The sequence below is a fragment of the Phymastichus coffea genome, unplaced genomic scaffold (genome assembly GCF_024137745.1).
Source record: "Phymastichus coffea isolate CEN01 unplaced genomic scaffold, Cenicafe_Pcof_1.1 PCOF00149, whole genome shotgun sequence".
NCBI classification, from domain to species: Eukaryota; Metazoa; Arthropoda; class Insecta; order Hymenoptera; family Eulophidae; genus Phymastichus; species Phymastichus coffea.
In genome coordinates, this window is record NW_026706960.1 from 403,852 (window position 1) to 425,215 (window position 21,364).

Below are 21,364 nucleotides of genomic sequence, written 5' to 3' on the forward strand. Positions count from 1 at the left end.
CTCTCTCGTGAGCTGCTTCGGGCACTGTCGACTGCTAATTGATAAACCTCGCTACGGCGACTTCGTAATACGACCGACTTTTTACTGCCGTTGCATTCGTCGAGCAACAGAGCTTCCGTCGACTCTGCGGCTTTCTCGACTATTCCGAACTGCGCGCGCGATTTTCATTTTTATTGCTCGTCGAGCTCTTCAAACATTCAACGCTTATTTTTAAATATCGTATAAAATAATTTATTCAATAACAACTGTTGACAATCTCTTTTCTTTTGTTTTCACCTCGAGTATACTATTATCGTTTGACTTTTTTACTTTGCTCTGCCAATACACAAATAAACAGCTAAATCAAAATTTATTCCAAAATTAAAGGACATTGGTTAAATATAAAAACAAATACTTTCAGCAATAAAATACACCAAAGGTATCACTTTCATGGATTACGTAGTGTCTGTGATCTTTTGTCCATGCGCTATAGCAATGTTTTCTTCCAATTTCTTTGTTGCAGCTTCTATTTCTAAGAAAGTTTTGAAAGCATGATCTAACTTCCGTTTAATATTACTCTCTGTCTTAATGTAATGTTGTATCAACTTAACATGATCCTCTTCTTCAATGGGATTGTCACTGGGATTCAATTTATAATAGACTTTTAAAATTAATGCAGCATCTTCAATTCTATCAGTTGTTATATTTTCTAGAAGTAAATTATCTACTTTTTTATTCCATGCTAAATAAAATACCATAGGTCCAAAGTGCCTCGTTGATCTTAATTTATCAAACTGTTGATGTTCATCTATGTGGTCATAGGTAACCTGAGTTATTCTATGGTATTCTGGATTGTCTGGATCAAACTGTATACAGGCTCGATTTAAGATGAATTCATAATCTCCTCTGTTGAGTATGGGCTGTAAAAATTTTAAAAATAAGCACAAATCAAGAAAATTCTAAGTAAGATGTCGGATTAAGTGAATATTCAATACCTCCAAATTTTCCTGTAAAAACATTTTTGGCATGTAAATTTCTCTTCCTTTCAAAGGAAAATAAATTTGATTTAAACGATCTCTTTCACTATGATTAGCAGTTCTCAATGTGCCATCTGGTTCTCTAACTGCAATGGTTCTGTCTTTATTCTTTATTCCAAAACTAATATCAGTGAAAACAAATTTACAATCATCATAACCCTGCAGAGCTGGATCCTTGGATAATATACGAACATTTTCTTCTCTCACTTTTACTACTGGAGGCATTTGCAAAAGTTCTTCCATATTTTGATTGGCCGTATCTAAAGCCTTTTTTAAATCTCTTTCTGTCATAAACTTGTATACAGGTTCTTCAATTTCTCTACCATCTAATTGTCTCCTAAAAACTTTATCATGTTCCGGCCGAGTTATAACTTTAAGAAACTTTTGCACTTCTTCATTAAAAAAGTAAGGTGCAGGATCTTTATCACTATATGAACCTAAAATATTTATTGTAATATATATTTCAAAATTTACAATTAGATCACCAAATTTTTCATTAACTCATAGATTTTATTTTATAATTACTGCAAATCATTGAATAATATGCAAACTAACAGATTAACTGTAAATATTGTTACGTTTATAGCCTTAGGTGTGATGTAAATTGATTTCTTCTTGATTATTAATATTTATAATAAACCTTTTCCAATAATGTTAACCTACACTAAACAAATATTTACCCGTTGCCGAAGATGCAAAACCTCTAATCGCTTTTCGCAACACGCGTCGATGTGAAGAAAGTCGTACTATAAGATTGAATCCTCGGAATAGCATGACGATAAGTAATAATTACAATTATTTAAATAAAACTTATTCTGCTGCGACCTCGTACTTCACCTTGCACATTCTGTAAACTCCCATACCATGCACAAATACATGACAGTCACAATTCATGAGTATCACGACTCATGAAATCTGTGAAATCATAACATGCGCAACCCCCAACACTGGCGTACTCTATGAGCAGATTAGTATACTTCTTATAGTAATAATATATGTACGATTTTTTATTTCGTTGATCATCTCAGGTGAATATTTAAATTTTTCATGGTTCAAATTACGCTCAGTATAAAAAAATATTCAATTTTATTACAGATTAGAATGAAAAACCGTGTGTTAATGAAAGGTAGGTTTATCAAAATTTATTGAAAACATTTCCCGCCAAAAAACCATCATAAATGGCTGCTATTTTTGTTCAAAAACAAATTACTTCACATTTTGTTTATTCACTAGAGTAAATTCTGTTTCTTTGAAGAACAAAGTTTCAAAATGTCTAAGACAAATGAAGAAGACGATATTGAAATGAGTTCAGTGGAGTTTACATTGGAAGATACTTATGAACATTTAAAAGATTTAAAAACTGAAAGAGAGCAAGAAGTTATTAAATTAATGAATGTTCTGAAGAATAATGAAGTAAGAACACTGGGACCACATATAACACCAGAAGAGATTCGCAAAAAAAGGCTTAAATTTGTTTATTCGATGGCAAAGTTAGTTGAAAAAGAGCAACCCAAAGATTTTCCAATTTCAGGTACGCCTGATTTTTACAATGATGCGTTAAAGGAGTTGGAAGATGAAGTGCAATCACAAGCAAAGCTTGAAAAATTTATTGATGCAGATATTGAGGATATTGAAAAAGATATTACATAGTAAGAAATATGTTGATCTATAAATGTACAAAAGTAGCTGTTAACTAATTTATATCTATTCTGCAGCATGGAAAAGAAAAAAGCTGCTTTTGCAGAAATGAAAGAAGCATCTTTACTTGCTGCAGAAAATGAAGCCCAATCCAATTATGAAGCTGAAATGGTTGTGACAAAGAAACTGTTTCAAAAAGTGAAGAATGATTTGGTATGCTAGAATTTTTCACTTCAACTTTCTTATAAATTTACAAATTTTCAATAAAATTCTTACTTTAAGGAAAATGTTGTTGATGTACTTTTTCCGGACAATGGGTGTTTTCAAGACCTCTTATGCGTGAGTATATCAATATTAAGAAGTAAATATTATTTCAAAAGAAATAATTGTTAGTTTATACTTTTTAGATTTTAACAAGGGCATTGAGTAAAGGAGGAGATGATTTGTATATTGATGTGTCAAAAGACACTTTTGATTTTGCTCTTTTTCTTGAAGAGGCAGACATTGTTCAATTTCATCCTAATGACAAGAAGAAAATCAAACTTAGAAATTTGTAACTAACAAACATCATTATTAATTATTCTATCAATACTTGTGTAAATAATCTATAAAATGCAGTTTAGCTTACGTTTGTACAAAATTTTTTTTATTAAAATCTTGCAAAGTTAAACATAAAACAAGATGTATTTCTTCAAATTACCACATAAAAGGTGCCCGTTCTCGAAGGATCCTTACACCAATATGCTCCCATTCTTGTTGTCCAATCCACAATTCTTGTGCAGATTCTAAACAACTTAAAATTGCGGCACCTTTCCAAGCTGTCATACCTGGGTCGATATCTTTTGGTAATGTTATAACGTCCATTTGTTCTAAAATTTAAATTGCTAATTTAGATTTTTCAGACGAATGCAACAAAGCAAGGAAAATTTAGTATGTGAGATTACCTGCTCTGTACATGTATGGTATTTGAAGGGATATCCTATTGTGTAGCCAAGTGCCAATACCTTGAAATTTCATTCCAGAGCCAACAACCAATATGCAGCTGTACATTTTACGCTTTAAATCGTCGGTAGCTAGAATCAATCAATTTCAATTTGTTCATCACGATTTAATTCCATATCAAACTATAATAGTTCAATAAAACTCACGACATCGATCAATACTTTGGAGTACAGCATGATCAAGACCTAGTACTTGTTGAGGACCAACCACAAAGTCTCTCGGCGCTTCTGGTTCTCGAGCGCTCAAAGAAATCGGAGCTGAATCCACATTATCGACGTTCACTTCTTCTTCTCCTGCCACATTTGGATTCGCAGCTTCTTCTTGCATCTCCAGAGTTTGCTCTAAATTTTCTTTCATTCCTCTTCTCTGTTAAATTAAAACAGTGTTATTTTATAATTACTTTTTACATTTTCAATGATACCAACTATACAATGATCAAACTCACACTTGTTTCCCTCAAGTAATTTTCATCATGTGGGTCTTCTGAATCACCCACTGAACGTTTTTGAATGTGAACATTGTGAGTTCCAGTTACTTTGAAGAGTTCTGGTTGAAAAAGACTCAATGGTGCAATAAGACACTCGTCGCCGACCTAATAAGTAAACAATGTTTAGATTCTAAAAATAAATCAATTACGTTATCAGTTGACACAATATTTACTTGGATAGTATATTGTTCAATTGGTTGATTTGGCTTTTTAACTATAAAAGTTTTCTCTTGCGAGCCACAAACATTTAAATCGACGTGACAAGAATCTCTTTTCAATTGGTCCAAAAGGACAGCGTCGAACCGATTACTCGGCTCGCAATTTTTATATGGAAATGCTGACTTTTGCAGGAGCCAAAAAAATGTTTGAGTAATGTCTCCACCTCCATAATCCATACGTACTCGCGTATTCCTATGAGATATTCCATCTTCAACGCAAGATACCGAAGTTTTTTCCTCACCAACGTCCACTACACAGGCGTATCCGAGACCTGCTCCAAAAGTCGCCGCTACGTGATCCTGCACGGAAAATTTTGCACGTAATAAATGCTTTAACGTTGACAAAGTCTAATACCTGTAATAAAAAACATCCTCCAAATCCCATTTCACACAGTAGCAATGTTGTTAGTTCTTTTAAATACAATCTATTGTAAATATCTGGAATTATTAAAACTGCTCTGTAATGTTTTAAGTCTCTGATTGCTATATCCATTTTCTTTATCAGTACATATTCCCAAATTGTCTTCAAATCAGCTAGTACAGCACGCAAGCTTCCTCCAGGTCCAGAATGAACATTTAATTCTCCTCTCTTATAAGGAAAATGTATATTATAATCACTGTCTGGATTCAATGTTAAGAGATCATCTCCAACGATGATATCATCTTCATTTTTTATCCACTCACAGATAGAAGAGGTTTGAATTTCAGGATTAACTCTGCGATTAAAAGCTGCTATTTGTTGTGGAGGAGTTGCATATCTTCTTCTCCCATCTGATTGTAGGCATGATTGAAGAGTATGAGACACTTGAAGTCTTGATTCTTCCATAGCCTGAGTAAGCTCCTTTGTGCGAGGAATTAAGGGAGGTAGAAATGGATCACTGTACACAAGTCCATCAGGCTTTCTTTTCCTTGCAACAGCATTTAATATTGTATTTGGAATGACATCAGAAGCCCTGCCCATACGTAGATTTTTGGAACCAGGATGTATAATAACTATTGTTTGAGCTTGAATTTGCTGTAGGCAAATGATTGAGTTATCATTTGAATACCATATTAGTTTATTTAACATATTAAAAATTATTCAATTCTATTTCATCTCACCTCTGCACATGATTCTTGAAAAACTGGCATTGTTGATAGTTGTAAATATTAAATATAAGAAATCAACTAATAGAGTTTGTAGTTACACAATATAATATAAATTATATTATCTTTCTACCAGCATATTCATTGATTCAAGGTAAATGTTTTTGAGAAATAAAAGGGATAGATTTTTACACATTGAATTACACATTTTTGAAATCTAAATTTTATATAATATAACTTTAACTGAATAATAAAAAATTTTAAGCATACAAATAAATAGATCGTTGCAAGGTTATAGGCAAAGATGTTTAACGACGTTTCAACTTTTTAACAAGTTTTAGCTTGATGTGTTTTGATGTGAAATTATTTGGTAATCAAACTATTCAATCGACGTGCAATTCGATTGAACATTCGAGAGAATGAAATAAGCTACAGACCAGTCGAATAGAAACAGCTGTTGTGCGCACGTCGTTTTCTCCACAAGCACACAATCTCACATTAGTAGTTGCGCATGTACATATTCGTGTACGTGTGTTTGTGCAGTGTGCACAGTCGTTCGTATGATTCAATTGTCACTATATCGTCAGTCGTCGTCGTCAGTGGGTTTGTGCAGCTGCAGCAGTGGGTTAACTTTCTGACGCGCTGCACAGCAGGGAAGCTGACAATTTCCTCTGCGACTTTGGCGAATGAGTTATTCAAAATTCAGGCGTTTAAATGTTATCACGAATATTCCGGGGAGAAAATGAAAACGTCGCCGTCAAGAGAAAACGCCAGATCGACACGCTGAAAATTTTTAATGACAAGTGAGTTGTCTTTGCCCTACCTCTGTATATGAACGGGAATCTGATTAATATGTGAGCAAGGCTTAGGTTATAACCGCCTATGTCCGTCGACTATCTACGTCTTCCGCGAGGATGATTTCGCGTAGCTCTTGATGACCACATACGTACATATAGCTACATGCTATGACATCTCTGACAATTAACCTGCAATTTGCTCTCTCTCTCTCGTCTGCTTGTAGTATGAATTCCATTGTTCATGCCGATGAACGAAGGCAGTTTTTTTCTTGCCTCTTGCGTCGCTACTCACGTGTTCCTCTTATTTTCCACTTTATTAGCTAATTATCCTCATTTATACTGCTTGGAATATACATTTTCTACTAACTAGCTACTTGCTTTAATTGTTTTTTCATCTGGAACATTACAGTACTTTTCAATGATTACTCATAGCTGGGTTGCTATAGAAATACAGTTGTAGCTTGAAATCAATGCTCAAGTGATAGTAACAAGAGAATTTTCCTAATCAATTACATCAATATAAGAAAATTAATTTTCTCCGTAATAAATTTTGTTTAGTGTCTTGGAACTGCAACAAGATGTTGAATACCAAGTGCTGTTCAATGCTGGAGAAAGATGTATGGCAATTATGGTCTCATTGTCTCCAGACTTTCCTCTGGAAAAACCAGTGCTCAGAGTTTCACCACCGATAAAACATAAATGGTGTAATGAACACAGTGAAATTACTAGTGCACCAGGATTATTGAATGTAAACGTTATTCTTAAATCAAGTGACTTTTAAAATATTATTTGCAAATGAACTAAAGTTGTGGAATATTTTTATTTGCAGTTTACCGTACATAGTGACCTGGGGCGCGTTGTGCAAGCTATTATTAGAGAATTTAGTAAGAATCCACCGCAACTTTTAGAAGATAACTCTGCACTCACAGGTATTGAATACTAATGATACATATTAATAAATTACTTGAAAAATATTGACAATAAATTCTTAATGATGGCATGTTTTGCATAATTTGCATAAGCTAATTCTGGCATTCTTACAGATGTAGCTGGTAGAGTATCACCATCATATGCATGGAAACCTCATGAGCTCGCAGCTGCTTCCTATGCTCCTTTCTACAACACATCATTCCAACAGTTTTCTTCATCAAATGTTACTCCTAGCATATACAATTATAATTACACCAATGCCAGTAATACATACAATGTCAGTGATCAGTCAAGACATAAACCATATACTCCTCCAGTATCGTATATGGGAAATTCTATAAATTCTGTACAGTTTGATACTACAAATGCTCAACAATACTCATCAAGTCCCAGTGTTAATGCATATACAAACTTACATTATGTAAATGCTAATGTGGGACCGTCTATACAAAATCAAGTGCAATATAAGGGTAGTAGTAAAGTGCATTGTTTGGAATTTCCAGAATTGGAAAAGATGACAAATGAAGAACTTGTGAAATTAGGGAAGGATGAAGATTCGATGGATGAGTTTCTTGAAAAGCATACAAAGCTGAAAGAAATCGATTCTGCAATTGAGGATGCTATTGATTGGGTGGAAAAAACAGCGTGTAAGTTGCAGATAATTCATTACGCGAAGTATCTAGTATTGTTTGCCCGAAATGAATTTTGCGCTACAATTTTTTGTTCTAGCTATGAACTTGTCAAAAGAACAGCAGCTGGCAGAGCTGCGTGAAGAAGTAGTCGAGAAAATGGAAACGATGGAAACTCTGAAGACTCGATATGAAAAACTTGTCGAGCGATATAACAAGCTTTCGGAGGTGTATGATGCCGAACACATAAGAGACTGTCTCAGTCAAGCAGCCGATGAAAGCCAAGAGCAAAGCGAAGTGATAGCCCAGGACTTTCTCGATCGCAAAATTGACGTGGAGCGTTTTCTTAGTACATATGTCGAGTGTCGAAAGCTCGGTCAAGCCAGGCGAACCAAGGAGGAGAAACTAACACATCAACTTAACGAATTGAAGAGAGCCCATCGTTAAATGAACAAATTTCGTTTTTTTTCTGTGAAAAAAATCAGTAAAATTACTCGCTATTGTACACACAGTCCACGCGCGATCTCTCATCTCTGACGGTTCTATACATATTTTATTTTTTCATGGACTGATAGGTTATTTTATTGAACTCTGCGTTCATGTAGGTATGTTTACGTAAATCAGAAATTATGATTTTTATGCACGATTACTGACTTAATCAACTCACCTTTTGCTGCGCGAAAAGTTTGCTTTGTTATTTGCTTCAGTTACGATCATATATGCAATCACTTTTCAAATTAAATTTTTCTTATTCAAGTTGTAAATGATTTTCGAGAACCATGTTTTAGTAATTTAATTGCCATTAAAAATGCATCAAAATTATTGTCATAAATTTGAAGAATATAAAATTAGAATACAACATACATGAGCATTAGATATCGGTCCTTGTCTTTATTATTATTTGTTTTTTATTCGATTGAAATGGCTGCATCGGATAATTTACAAAGTGCCGTTATTGATTGTTTAATTTGATATTGATCGCTAGTTACACTTCAAATTATAAACTTCACATATACATCATACTAACTTTCGAAAGCTTTGTTGCTTTTGCACCTTTTTACTAGCCACCAAGAATGTTCTTTAAAATGTTACTGAGAATATCGTGTTGCACATCTTTCAGACATTCCAAGAGACAAAAGTAATATTTTTTTGCAGCAAATAAATCATTCAGAGTAAAACAATTTCAATGCTTTAACGTGATATGTGAGCGTTAACGGGATATAAAGAAAACAAAGTTTTTTTTAAATGTTTAAGTCAGAAGCGTTTGAAAACCGAAGCAGAAACGATTGAATAGAAGTTGAAAAGTGCAAAGTTCGATTCGATTTTGCACTCTTGAAATAAAACACTTTTATACTATATTGTACATAAGTCGTAGAAGAAAAGCGTTATACATATACATGTAACATAATTACGAAAAAGAAACTCGCAAAAGTAACAGTGTGTAGTTTGGTCAAGTGATACACATGAGCTGTAATTTAATAAGAGTATATATCTTGTTTGTGGATGTTCCTAATTTTCATATAAATTTCTGTGTTTTAATTTAAAGAAGAAGAAAAAGAAAATAGCAGAAAAAGTACGATTGTTGAAATACGTGACATTATAATTTTTCCAAGTATTCTCAGGAACGCCGATGGTGGAAATTGCGGTTTTGGTAACGATGGAAAATGTAAAAGTTGTACTTTTAAGTAATGTTGCGAAAAAATATAAGATAAATATTTATAATAACGGTGTACTTATTTTTTATACAATGATACTTCTTTTTATTTGTTTCTTTATAGACAGTATTTACAAATACCGACACTTATAACAAATGTCATGCTTCTCATTTAGTCATGAAAAACGCACGTGTAAAAAATAAGGGCAAATATGGGCCAGTTGTCGTACGACAAAAGTTTTGCGCGTACACATTGTTCGTAAAGAAAGCAGGCGATCGCTGGCCTTTGAGATAGACATGAATGGTGATGAGTTGCTGTTCGAAACGACGAAGAGAGCACGTATAAAATGGAAGGATTGATTAAACACATCACACAGAAAGCTCGTTAAATAGCGACTCGCGAGGGAGAAGAGAAGGAGGACGAGGACGCGCTGTCGAAACTGGCAGCATAAGGCAAAGGTCGGTCGGTGGACTTTCACGGGTCGACGAAGGAGATCATGATGTAGCGCGTGCCCTTGGTGACGACCAGTCCCTCGTGGTAGTGGGTGAGGCGGCCCGGGTGCACGAGCATCCAGCCGGGCTTGGTGTCGGTGACCGAGCAGTTGTAGCGGATGAAGTGGCAGCCGCCGCCCTCGTAGTCCACGCCCACCTGGTTCAGGGCGATGTTGATGGTATAGGTGGAGCTGTCGTGGTGTGGCTTCAGACTCGCCTGCTCGGTTGGCTTGTAGCGCACCACGAAGTTCATCAGCGACCGCGGCGGCTGTGGATGTTTCGTCGAGCGCCTCGATTAGACTCTGCCACGAGCTTCGCTCAAACCGTGTCAAGGCGCAACGCTACGCCGATTCACGCCAGAGAGGCCTGCCCCAGCCCGAGCTTGTTCCACTCGAGGCTGGCCAGTTGTCCTTGGCGCGCTCGGACGAACCATGTCGCTGACAAGCCAGCTTGACCGTTTGAACGAACGCTAATCGCTAACTTGAATTCCATGATTTCTAGGATTCGTCTACTCGAGGTTCCTCCATACGCATGGTTGGCTATACGACAACATCGGTTCACTTTTAGCCCACGCCAGTCGCATCCGAGCAGACGTATTTCAAAACGAAGAAACAAAGCAGCAATCGGTGCAATTTACGTTCAATCCAGTTGGCTGATCGGCCGGGCTGGCGGGGCAAAGGCGAACGGACGTTTCGTGGGCGCTGAGTGCGCACGGTGGAATGAATTCAGTGCACCAGTCCCGAAACCAACAACAGTTAGAAGCAGTGCAAGGTCGCGCTCGCAACGTACAGAGCGGTGCTGATCGAGTCGAGGGTTACTCGCGCGCCAATGATCCCAAAGCGACGACAACAACAACAACTACGACAACTCTTGGCGTAATCCGTATCGCAAGCGGAAGAGCAGAGCAGATCTTACGTAGTCGTAATAACCGTGGAAGGCGAGTCGCTGCAGGGGATTGACGTAGAGCCGCAGGAACTCGAGCCAGTGGTGGTCGAGGCCCACCTGCGTCATGTGAATGTCGCGCGTCGGCACCGCTTCGTAACCATTTTCGAGCCGCGGGTCCTAGAAATCGTGGAGCAAGCGGTCAGTGAAGATCCGAGCTGGGCTCGCTTACGTCGTGGTAGTAGCCGGTGAACACGGACTCCTGCAGCGGCCGCACGTAGTTGCGCAGGAAGAACAGCCACTCGGCCTCCAGGCCCACCTGATTCATGTGGATGTCGCGCGTCGGCACGTTCTCGTAGCCGTCCGATAGCCGTGGGTCCTGCGTTGGCGCTTGTGTACAGTCGTTCGCAGTCGAGGCGCCGGGCTCTCGAGAGCCTCGAAAGACGAGCGGCCGGGGGTGGCGGGGCGGGCGAGAAAGCAAGGCATACTCACGTAGTTGGATCCGTCGGACCACTGGCCGTAGGCCTCCATGATCTCGACGAACTCCCGGGCGAAGCGCGGCGTGACGATGGGGAACCAGTAGACGTCGGGACAGGGCTGCAGCGGGCGGTGGCCGGGCTCGAGGCTGGCCGCGTACTCGGGATGGATGTAGCGCGCCTCCCAGTCCAGCCGGTTGTCGAACAGCTGGTAGACCTCGGGATTGGTCAGCGAGACGTTGAACTGGTCGAGGCTGACCAGGTGGCCGAAGTCCAGCCGGTTGCTCGCGTACATGAAGATGTCGCGGCGTCGGTTGGCGTGCGCGAAGGCCATGTCGGGGTCGAGGTCGGCCTCCAGGTACGAGGGCCGGGTCGCCTCGTTGCCCAGCAGGCTCGCGTTCACGAGGTAACAGCTGCTCACGAACGGCACGTTCCACAGGCCCCTGGGACAAAGCAGCCGAGTCGCGCTCGGTCATTAGGCCGCTGGATCTAACACTCGGCTCGGGCGGGCGCGCGGGAGAGCGACGCGGGCGGCGGGCAGCGCGATCATCCAATTGAGATTCATTGATAGCGCGGCCGAGCGGGCGCGCTTAGCCGCTGAAATCTCGTCACCTCGCTCCTCGCGCTCGCGTGCTCGGCTCCCCGCGGGCGCTGCCATTCGCCAGTCGGCCACCGCTCCGGCGCACTTGACACCTGGCAGTCTGCACTTGGGTTCGCTCCGCTTCTTCCGCTCGGCTCGGCCCGCTCTCCGTGCCGCCGCGCGACCAGGTAAGCGCTCGTCGATCCCCTGCTTGCCCGTCGTCGCCTTGGCGAGCGCAGCCAGCGATCGGTCGCGGAGCCCTCGGCCGCTCGCGGTGCGTCCAGGCCCGGACGACGGGCGCCGCTGCTGCGCCCCGCCCCCTCCACGCACGCACACCGAGCCCACACCCAGACACCCCCCCCCTCCCCCACCCCCTCGATCTCAAAGTCAAAATAACGTTCTGGTCCGACGCGCGCGGCTGGCGCTGCGCGCTGGGGCACCGGTCAATTGGTTAATGGGCGACTACGCGGGCGCAGAGTCAAGTTTGATCGTCAAGGTGCCGGAGGCGCGTGCGAGGGCAGCGCAGGCATGAGGAGAAAGTGGCCGAGGACGCTGGGCAGGCTGGCGCTGTTGGCGCTGTTGGTGGGCGGCCTGCTGCAGCAGGCGGCGGCGGCCAAGGGCGGCCGGGGCGGCGGGCGCTCGCGGGGTGGCCGCGGGCGGACCTACGGCATGCGCATGCCCATCCTGATCCCCAACCGGACCCCCGGCGCGGCCAACTACTACGAGAACAAGGACGTGAGTGGGCGCGCGGCGACGGGCGTCCCGCCGCGATCGCGCTGATCGTTCGCGCGTGCTTGCAGGGCGCCAAGATCACCAAGGCCTCGCACTTCGAGCTGGACTACATGCTCGGCCGCAAGATCACGTTCTTCTGCGCGGCCACCGGCATCCCGCGGCCCGAGATCACCTGGTTCAAGGACGGCGTCGAGCTCTACCACCACCAGTACTTCCAGGTAAGCGGGCCGTCCTCCGCGCGCTCGCCCACCGCCGCTCGCCGCTCTCGCTCGATGCCCCTTTTCATTGCCAGACGCACGAGTGGGTCACGGGCAACGACACCATCAAGTCCAAGATGGAGATCGACCCGGCCACGCAGAAGGACGCCGGCTACTACGAATGCCAGGCCGACAACCAGTACGCCGTCGACCGGCGAGGCTTCCGCACCGACTACGTCATGGCCAACTACTAGGCCGCCGTTCCACTAGCCGTGTACAACCCGATGCCCCTCCCGACCACCCTTCGGTCCAGTCCCACGATCACAGTTTACACGGCGTGCCAGCCGGGCCACCACGCTACGACGACAATAATGTGCTTCACACTAGAATCGAATAAAATTTTGTATGAAATTTGGACCGCCTTCGTTCTCTTCGATGCCCTCCCGGTCCCACGGTTGCGACGAACGAGCGATCGTTGCTCGCGTGCCTCGCGCACGTTGCAATAACGCGTTTCGCTATTTCTTCACCGACTAACTTCGCGCTCTATATTTTCTTTTTTCAACTTCTCATCGGTCAAATTTCAAATTAAATCTCTCGAATATCCGTGCAGCCGAAGGACACGCGCGGCCGGTCGATTAACGTCGAAAAACTGGATGCCGGTCAGCGAATCAATCCGTATCTCGAGAATTCAATTTGGAAATAGTTATGCAATTCTTGGATCGCCGAAGTCGTTGAGAGAGATCGGAACTTTCATTAAATTCATACGAATACTGTCTCTTGATTGTCCGATCGGCTAGATAATTTTATTATTGCTACTACAGCCTTCTGTCAGCGGACCGAAAGAGTTGGTTCCGGTTTTGCATGGCAAACTCGAGCTATTGCGGCCCGTCCATGGCTCCACGCAAGATAAGAAACGTATCGTTACTTTTCTTCTCAGAGCGTATCCCAACTTTCATCCGCGTATATCTCTGTTTCTCTTGCCGCTGGACGGTCGTTATCAGTTTCGAAATGACGTCTGGAAATGCCTCGGCTGCCCGGGCCAGGTGTCGGTCGAGAGGAGGACTCATCGAGAGGGCCGCAGAAGGCGGTAGGTCCGGGGCCAACGTCGCCAGCGGCCTACAGAGAGGCGCACACGCGCGCCGCCGGAGTCGAACGGATCGGAAGCGTGGCGGCGGCGGCGGCGGGCGCGATAGGTGCGCGCGACGCGGGGGAGGGGGCGGACGAGCAGATGCCGTAGTCGCGCAAGGATATTGGGAGCACGGGATGTGCCGTCACGCGAGGCGCGACATTTTGGGAGCGCGGGAAGAAAGGAGCGAGCCAATCGGCGGCAGCGCTGGCCGTAAGTGCAGCTCGTTACGAGCGCGCTCGGCGCGTAATGGACGCGCCAATTGCCGAGTTACGCGCGGCGGACAAGGCGCGCGTACGAGCGCGCGCGCAAGGATCGCGCGAGCTAAATATAGCGCGCCGGCAGGAGACGTCGCGGCCAATAATCCTGCGCGGACACGCGGGACACTTTTCTAATTTTTCCCTGGCCAGCTCGAAAATAGCCCGGCGCGGCTGTCGCTCCGCCGCGTGGCCGTGTCAACGAGAACGACGGAGCGAGCGAGCGAGCGAGCGAGAGAGAGAGAGAGAGAGAGAGCTAGCGCTATAATGGCACGTCGGTCGCGATTTGCCGGCGGCCGTAATGGATAGGACAGGGCAGGACGATAGGCTAGCTGGGGGACCGAGTCGCGTTAGCGCGGCGAGCTTGCAGCTAGTCGAGAGCAGTAGTCGACTGCAGATGACGGCTTGCGCAAGCTTCGCTCCAGCAGGTACCGTCGGACCGCAGTGCGCCTTGACTCCGGCCGAGTTCCTCGCCGATCGCCCGCAAGCGCTCTTCCGGGGGCAACACTCGCCGCTGCCCGCTGACACCGTTCCCGTCGTCGACTCCGGCCAGGCCAGCGGACGCATGGCGAGAGGCGCGAGGCGATGCTGGGCGACGGCGCCGCCGTCGCCGCCGCCGCTGCCGCTGCTGCTGCTCCTGGTGCTGCTGCTGCTGCTGCTGAGCTGCGACGAGGCCGCCGCGCGGCGCGGCCGCTCCAGGAGCCGCAGCAAGTCGAGGGTGCAGATCGGCCTGCCGATCACCGGCAAATACCGCGACCCCGAGAGCGACCAGTACTACAACAACAACAACGTAAGCCCCCCGTCCCCTGCCCGCTCGCCGCGATCTCATCCGTCCGCCTGTGCAGGGCGCCAAGATCCTGCTGGCCTCGCACTTCGACTTGGAGTACGTGCTGGGTCACAAGATTGCCTTCCTGTGCGTGGCCCGCGGCACGCCCACGCCCCACATCACCTGGTACAAGGACGGCAACGAGATATACTCGCACCTCTACTTGCACGTAAGTCCGCGCCCGCCCGGTCTCTCGCTCGCTCGCTCGCCGCTCGACGCCTCGGCCGTTCCGCAGGTGCACGAGTGGAAGATGGGCAAAGACAAGGTCAAGTCGAAGCTCGAGATCGACCCGGCCACGCAGATGGACGCCGGCGTGTACGAGTGCACCGCCGACAACATGTACGCCATCGATCGCCGCTCCTTCAAGACTGACTTCTCCATCGCCTTCGACTAGAGCGCGCGCGCCCGGCGCCCACCTCAGGCCCCAGCGTCGGGCGTCGACGTGCCCATGATCGACGCAGCACACGCGGACGACGACGACGACGACGACGACGACGACGACGACGACGACCATGACGACGACGACCGGCCGCCCACTCGTCGCTCTCGGGCCGCAGCTCCGCGACTGGCGGCCCAGCCGCGCGAGCTGGCCTAACCACACGCTTTCACAAACAATGTATCGTAGACTTTTGTACTGTAGTCGGCCAGACGTTGGAATAAACGAGCCAGTAGCCGAGCAGGCAACAAGCAAAAAAGAGCGTGGTGCGTACCTGCGCTCGTTGTGAATGATCTGCATGTAGTCTGTGCTGCGCGCGTAGTAGCCGTCGTCGGTGATGGCGCCCCAGAAGTTGCTCCAGGCCTTGTAGGGGCGCACCAGCAGCGGCGCCAGCACGCCGCGCTGCTGCTCGACGAGCAGCTCGAGCGTGTCGGCGTTGTCGAGGTGGGCCTCCGAGTCGACGGACAGGTAGCCCGAGCAGCCGAGCGCCAGGCAGTGCCGCCTGCAACACAGAGCTCAGCTGGCGAGGCGGGGAGGGGGCGGGGGAGGCGAGCGGCGAGCGCCCTTACACCGCCAGCGAGCGCGCCTCCGCCTCGGCGACGCCGTCCTCGGGCCGGATCCGCTTGACGCCGCGGTACTGCTCGGCCGCGCGGTCCGCGAACGCCTGCACCAGCGCCTCGTGCTCGGGCACGGCGTTGTGCACGAACAGGTGCAGCCGGCTCTTGGGGTAGCGCTGGCGCTGCACCTTCTCCAAGAACTCCTCGAGGAAGGGCGTGGGCCGCTCCACGAACAGCGCCACGAGCAGTCGCGGGTAGGCCAGCGGCTCGGCCGGGTCCAGCTCCACGGCGCCCTCCCAGCACTCCAGGCAGCCCTCCTCGGGGCTCCAGGCCTCGGCCACGTAGTTGCCCAGCGAGTTCAGCAGCAGCTTGCTCGGCCCGTTGCCATGCAGCACCATGGGCACGCTGTTGTAGGCCGTGTTCTGCACGTAGGCCTCGTTGCCCTTGAAGCGCAGCTCGATGTCGTCTGCGAGCAGGCCGTCGGCGTGAGGAGGCCGCGCGTGCGGGGGCGAGGGGCGGAGGCGGGGGTGTCACTCACAGACGGCGCCCTGCAGGTTCTGGAAGATCTCGCTGCGGTGGTCCAGCTGGATGCCGAGGCGCCGGCGCGTCTCCGCGTGCAGGAAGGTCCGCGTGTAGAACAGCTGGTCGTCGTCGGCGTCGTCGATGCTGGCGGCGCGCAGCACCTCGCCGACGGCGTCCACGTAGCCGATGAAGCCGCCCGAGTTGAGGAAGCGCTTGCCGCGCGCCACCTCGGGGTAGTCGGCGGCCAGCGAGGCGTCCGGCCAGCAGGCCTCCTCCGCCGAGAAGAGCAACCGCGGCGAGCCCGGCCAGTCCTTGAACTTGCGCACGATGCGATCCAGCGGCGCCAGGAATATCACGTCGTAGCTGTCGGTGAACAGGATCACCGTGTCGGGCCGCTCGCGCAGCGGCTCGAGTGCGCGCCTCAGCAGGTTGACCTTCTGGCCGCCGCCCGCGAAGCGGCTCACGTCGCCGCCGCGCCAGTCCTCGCCCAGGCCCAGCACCTGCACGCGCTCCCGGAAGCCGTACACCGCGCTCGAGCGCATGAAGCGCCTGAAGCCGTCGGTCTCGTTGGTCGCCACGGTCAGCACTATCGCCTCTGCAACACCAGTCGCCCGGCTCAGCACTCGCCTCGAAAGTAGTGCCCGCGCGCGCGTCACAGTGGCCGAGGCGCGCTCCTCGGCCGCGCTTCGCCGCGCGTAACAGTCTCCTCGACGTGGCGCGGCCCCTCTCGCCATCGGATCCCGAGACTCGGTCACGTAGGCTGCCCACGACGTGCACCGACCTTCCCGGAGATTCCGCGACGAGTCGGCCCGCTCGGCCGTGAGCTTTGGCGCTGATTTGCCGCGACGCTCGAGCCCGTCGACGTTTGTTGATCTCGTTGGTCGAGCTAGGAGGAGACCGTACTACCGGCCACTTCAATTCAGTCAATTAATTGAGCCGATTTATCGCCACATCCTGGTTGTCTGTGTACTCGTGCATCCGAAGTGATCCGTCGTTGCCGACGATCCGCGCACGCTATTGTCCGCCGTCAGCGTTACGTTCGACTCGGCATCGTTTCCGAACGATAAGCGTGGCTGAATACGTCGTGATTGCCGCGTGGAAATGGTAGCGCGCCTCGGCGATCGCTACGATCGCGTGTATAAATAGAAAAAAATGGCTTTGCAAGGCGCCAGCCGGCGCAACGCGAAACCCTCGTTAGTCCGAGCGCGAAGATTATTATTACCATCGTCCAAGCGATCTTCGGCGGCGACACAGCCGCGCAACAGAAGGGCCAAGAGCCCCAGCAAGGCGGCCGGCTTCATGATGAGATCTCGACGAGACGCACTTGAATCACCGTCGATGTGCTCGCTTGCCAGTGTGCACGGACGGAGAAGAGCGAACAACGAGGCGTGCTGTGGGCGCGCTGTCTCTCCACGAACACGCGGCCCCGACTGAGATCAGCGTCTCCGCTGCGGCGCGGCCGCGTTGCAGCGCCGCGGAGCTGTCGAGTGCTCTGTGCGTGCGGCGTGCGTGCGTGCGTGCGTGCGGTCGTGCCGCTTATTCTGCGGCCCACGCAACTCGGCCACTCGCGATCTTGCCGCTCGACGCGATTTATTCGATCCCGCTTGCCCACTCCTCTCGCCACCTCTCCACTGTTTTTATCCAACTTTCGCTACTTGCGTGATCGCTTTTTTTTTTTTTTTTTTTATGAATTTCTACTCTACTTTTTTTAACTATCAATTCTCCATCACCGCGCTATGTCGAATTTATCACGAGTGCTAATATCCTGGAGTAATAGCATTTGTTTCGAAAAATCTCTTTTACGCCAACAATTATTCACTTCTAAGCTGCTAAATACTGCGATGTTTTAATAAACTTTACTTTTCTTTTTTATTCTCAAAAAACAGACTCCAGACACTTCTACATCACTAACGTCTTTTCAGCAACTAAACATTCTGCATTAACGTTATTTAAATATTTATTAATTTTATGATTCAAATGCATAGGTTAAGTTAGATGATTGACTTCCTACAACAATAGGATCTATCTTGTAAAACAACAACTGATCATACATATATTTAGCGTATTCGAATTTCACAGGAATAGACATTTATCTTTAGAATGAAACCCTTAGTTATTGTACGTTGACTATTTTAAAAAGTAAACAAAGGCTTTTAGAGCACGTAATAGTAAACGACAGTAAATGTTATTGCCGACGTTTTAGATGATTCATCGATGTTAACTCCAGCACGAATATTTAACTATCACAGTAGGAATGGCTTGAAAAAATCTCTAATCACTGATTTACATACACAAAACTCTTTATCTTTGTAAAGTAGTCAACCGAGAAACGCACCGCCATACACATCATGTCAACCAGCTGAAATGTGTCATTCAATGCGCAAGCGCTGAAAACGCGTTCACAATGATCGCTTCATCAATCTCATCACTAACGGATCATTCTCTTAAATCAATCAAAGACGTTTAATTTTGAGTTCGAATCACGATAAACTGGTTTTATTGCGACATTAGATATCATTATGTCAATTTCTTGGCGATAATTCAACAGTTTTCTCGGACGAAACAAGTTGGAGAAATTTTTTTGTCGCACTGTTTTGAATGAAGCTTCAACAGGTCTCACGTACGTTCACTATGCAGCTCGACCTAACCTGACTTAGTAAACAAACGTTTCTCCTACGAAGTGAGGGGATGCGCGAAACCGCGGATGAATCTAAAAAGGACACGTCAGTTTAAATTGTTCGCTGAGTATAAAACAGTACCAAATTTCCTGCATCACGCAAAGAAGCCAAGTATTACGGAATAAAACGATATTCATACATTGTAACAAAATAATTAATTCATCAATAGTTAGAAACTTGCATATATCAAGTTCGAAATTTTGTGCACACTTCAAATGCAATTTTTGACCGATGTGTTTTGTGACATAAGTGATAGTTGACGAAAAAAATTATACAGAAGAAAGGTACAAAGTTTTGTTGGCGATTAAATTCGAAAAAGAACGAATTACCATGAGGCAGTCACAAAGAAGACAACCTGGCTTGCAATATGGGCTGATATTATTAGCATCGCAAGCAATAAATTTTGGAATTGACAAAATTCCACCAGCAACACTGATAGGTATAGCGGCACAAAGTCTACTGTATGCAGGAATAATCAGAGTTCCTTGGAATCCAGAAGATGCTTGTATTTCAACTTTGAAAATATTGAAACACAAAGATTGGCGTTCATTTTTTATTTCGAATTTTGAGCATGGATCAGACATGCACCTGTACTACAACATGGTGTCATTTCTACTAAAGGGCTCTTACCTGGAGCCCATGTATGGAACATCCAATTTTGCAATACTAATTGGCATTTTATCGACAGGCTGCAGTGCAATGTATGTTACATTAGGATACATTCTTACACAATTCACAGAGGATTATGCCTATTATACTGCTTGTGCAGTTGGATTTTCTGCAGTGCTTTTCGCTTTGAAAGTTATTGTTGTTTGTGAAGAACATGATCGGCCACATGACGTTGGAGGATTTAGAGTGCCCAGTAAATTTGCGGTTTGGGCTGAGTTATTCTTAATACATCTTTTAGTACCGAATGCATCATTCGTTGGACATCTAGGTGGAATTTTAGTTGGTTGCTTGTATTGCTACACATTTGTGGGAGAGAAATTAGATAGTTACATAGCCAAATTAACTGGCACACCGATCATTCACGAGGAACAATTCTATAGAAGACGTACTATCAGATTATTCTTTTGAATAGAAAGACTGTTAAAAGCGTACGTTTACGTCTTTTTGTTTACTGAATGTGGCATTGAAACTTTGTACTTAGAAATATTAAGAATATGTAAGCCTTGGAAAAATTTCTGTGATGACTAAGCGTAAGACGAAAACCACGCGCAAGCACAAAACCTGTTATACTTATTTTTATAAGCGAATTGTAAGCAAGTTGTAGATAAATGAATGTAAATTTGTTATTGTGTTTTCGACTATTTTATCGACCCGTCGTCTTCATCACACCTGTTCTCTATTTTTCAAAATTACACGGACGATTTCGCAATATTTTCTGCGCGTCTCGAATTATCCGCGGTTTGACGCGTTATTTTCAGCGAACCATTGGGACACGTCCAAGTCTCGAAGTATAAAATAACGCGACTCGTTGTGTCAAATAATAAACAAAGCCATGAATAACGTGTCGCTCACAATCACGCGGCATTACCTTGACGATCGTCAAGAGTGCAATAGCACTGGGAGTGATCCTTGGGCTTGCGCGCCGTCCTGGGCGGGCCTCTGTCGTGGACTTGCTCGCAAGACGAGTTCTTGTTGTTCCGGCTGACGTACGAACCGAGCTTGAGGTCGCGACTGCAGCTGTACTGGGTGAGGTCGTCGGCGACCGATTTGCCATCGCGATCGGCGTCGCAGCCGGCGGCGAGGCTGCAGGCCGCGAGGAGCAGGACACTGATGGCGAGCATAGGGTTGCGCGCGCGATGCCAGCAGCCGCTCTGAGAGGATGTCGCGGGCGCGAGCGAGGGTTTTATAGCGGAGAGAGCAGCCGCGAAATCGACGGGTGTTTTGCCGCGGCGAGCGTGGGCGCCTCGTCACGCTCGATCGTGCGATCAGGACGTCGCTTTCGCTGCGGGCCCGATGGAGCGCGACCGCGCAAAAACAGCTGGTAGCGAGAGCAAAGTCATCGTCTCCGCTTTCCCGATAAGCGATTGCCTAAGAGCCGCAGCCGAATATGCCAGCTAGGCTGAGCGCAAGGCGTCGCACGTAACGGCGCTCGGCAATCGCGCCGAAGGAGGAAGTAGGAGACGCTAATTGACTTTGC

General features: G+C 46.7%; 7 protein-coding genes across 10 annotated transcripts; 4 read left to right on the forward strand and 3 right to left on the reverse strand.

The window, feature by feature from the left end:
* Positions 1-234: 234 nt before the first annotated feature.
* LOC131672406 (small ribosomal subunit protein mS22) lies at positions 235-1,908 on the reverse strand. Its single transcript, XM_058949606.1, has 3 exons — positions 1,697-1,908; positions 975-1,453; positions 235-899 (listed from the first exon to the last, which is right to left on the reverse strand). Exons 1-3 carry the CDS (start codon positions 1,788-1,790, stop codon positions 435-437), a joined length of 1,038 nt encoding a protein of 345 aa, XP_058805589.1. The 5' UTR covers positions 1,791-1,908; the 3' UTR covers positions 235-434.
* Positions 1,909-2,001: 93 nt separating this feature from the next.
* On the forward strand, positions 2,002-3,324 carry LOC131672408 (uncharacterized). 2 transcript variants are annotated; one of them, XM_058949608.1, is made up of 6 exons: positions 2,002-2,044; positions 2,112-2,142; positions 2,272-2,665; positions 2,732-2,867; positions 2,937-2,993; positions 3,062-3,324. In XM_058949608.1, exons 2-6 carry the CDS (start codon positions 2,118-2,120, stop codon positions 3,209-3,211), a joined length of 762 nt encoding a protein of 253 aa, XP_058805591.1. In that variant the 5' UTR covers positions 2,002-2,044; positions 2,112-2,117; the 3' UTR covers positions 3,212-3,324. The 2 variants fall into 2 exon arrangements, with proteins under 2 accessions (XP_058805591.1, XP_058805592.1); XM_058949609.1 differs by having other exon boundaries at positions 2,003-2,044; positions 2,250-2,665.
* Positions 3,289-5,893, reverse strand: LOC131672402 (actin-related protein 8). Its single transcript, XM_058949599.1, has 7 exons — positions 5,463-5,893; positions 4,717-5,376; positions 4,317-4,661; positions 4,102-4,248; positions 3,803-4,022; positions 3,599-3,727; positions 3,289-3,523 (listed from the first exon to the last, which is right to left on the reverse strand). The coding sequence occupies exons 1-7, from the start codon at positions 5,490-5,492 to the stop codon at positions 3,351-3,353; spliced, it is 1,704 nt and encodes a 567-aa protein (XP_058805582.1). The 5' UTR covers positions 5,493-5,893; the 3' UTR covers positions 3,289-3,350.
* A 138-nt stretch (positions 5,894-6,031) lies between these two features.
* Positions 6,032-8,266, forward strand: LOC131672404 (vacuolar protein sorting-associated protein 37A). Its single transcript, XM_058949604.1, has 5 exons — positions 6,032-6,250; positions 6,803-6,992; positions 7,074-7,173; positions 7,288-7,821; positions 7,904-8,266. The coding sequence occupies exons 1-5, from the start codon at positions 6,162-6,164 to the stop codon at positions 8,248-8,250; spliced, it is 1,260 nt and encodes a 419-aa protein (XP_058805587.1). The 5' UTR covers positions 6,032-6,161; the 3' UTR covers positions 8,251-8,266.
* A 1,655-nt stretch (positions 8,267-9,921) lies between these two features.
* On the reverse strand, positions 9,922-21,327 carry LOC131672399 (procollagen-lysine,2-oxoglutarate 5-dioxygenase). Of its 3 annotated transcripts, none has more exons than XM_058949596.1 (7): positions 20,756-21,327; positions 16,557-17,135; positions 16,031-16,484; positions 15,736-15,963; positions 11,324-11,750; positions 10,865-11,011; positions 9,922-10,217 (listed from the first exon to the last, which is right to left on the reverse strand). In XM_058949596.1, the coding sequence occupies exons 1-7, from the start codon at positions 21,006-21,008 to the stop codon at positions 9,933-9,935; spliced, it is 2,373 nt and encodes a 790-aa protein (XP_058805579.1). In that variant the 5' UTR covers positions 21,009-21,327; the 3' UTR covers positions 9,922-9,932. The 3 variants fall into 3 exon arrangements, with proteins under 3 accessions (XP_058805579.1, XP_058805578.1, XP_058805580.1); XM_058949595.1 differs by lacking the exon at positions 10,865-11,011 and adding an exon at positions 11,064-11,210; XM_058949597.1 differs by lacking the exons at positions 10,865-11,011; positions 20,756-21,327 and adding exons at positions 11,064-11,210; positions 17,763-18,165.
* LOC131672407 (palladin-like) lies at positions 11,858-15,717 on the forward strand. Its single transcript, XM_058949607.1, has 6 exons — positions 11,858-12,075; positions 12,364-12,622; positions 12,688-12,856; positions 14,823-14,989; positions 15,045-15,194; positions 15,261-15,717. Exons 2-6 carry the CDS (start codon positions 12,416-12,418, stop codon positions 15,417-15,419), a joined length of 852 nt encoding a protein of 283 aa, XP_058805590.1. The 5' UTR covers positions 11,858-12,075; positions 12,364-12,415; the 3' UTR covers positions 15,420-15,717.
* On the forward strand, positions 18,963-20,513 carry LOC131672410 (rhomboid-related protein 4-like). The gene has a single exon (XM_058949610.1). The coding sequence runs from the start codon at positions 19,549-19,551 to the stop codon at positions 20,293-20,295; it is 747 nt and encodes a 248-aa protein (XP_058805593.1). The 5' UTR covers positions 18,963-19,548; the 3' UTR covers positions 20,296-20,513.
* Positions 21,328-21,364: the final 37 nt, after the last annotated feature.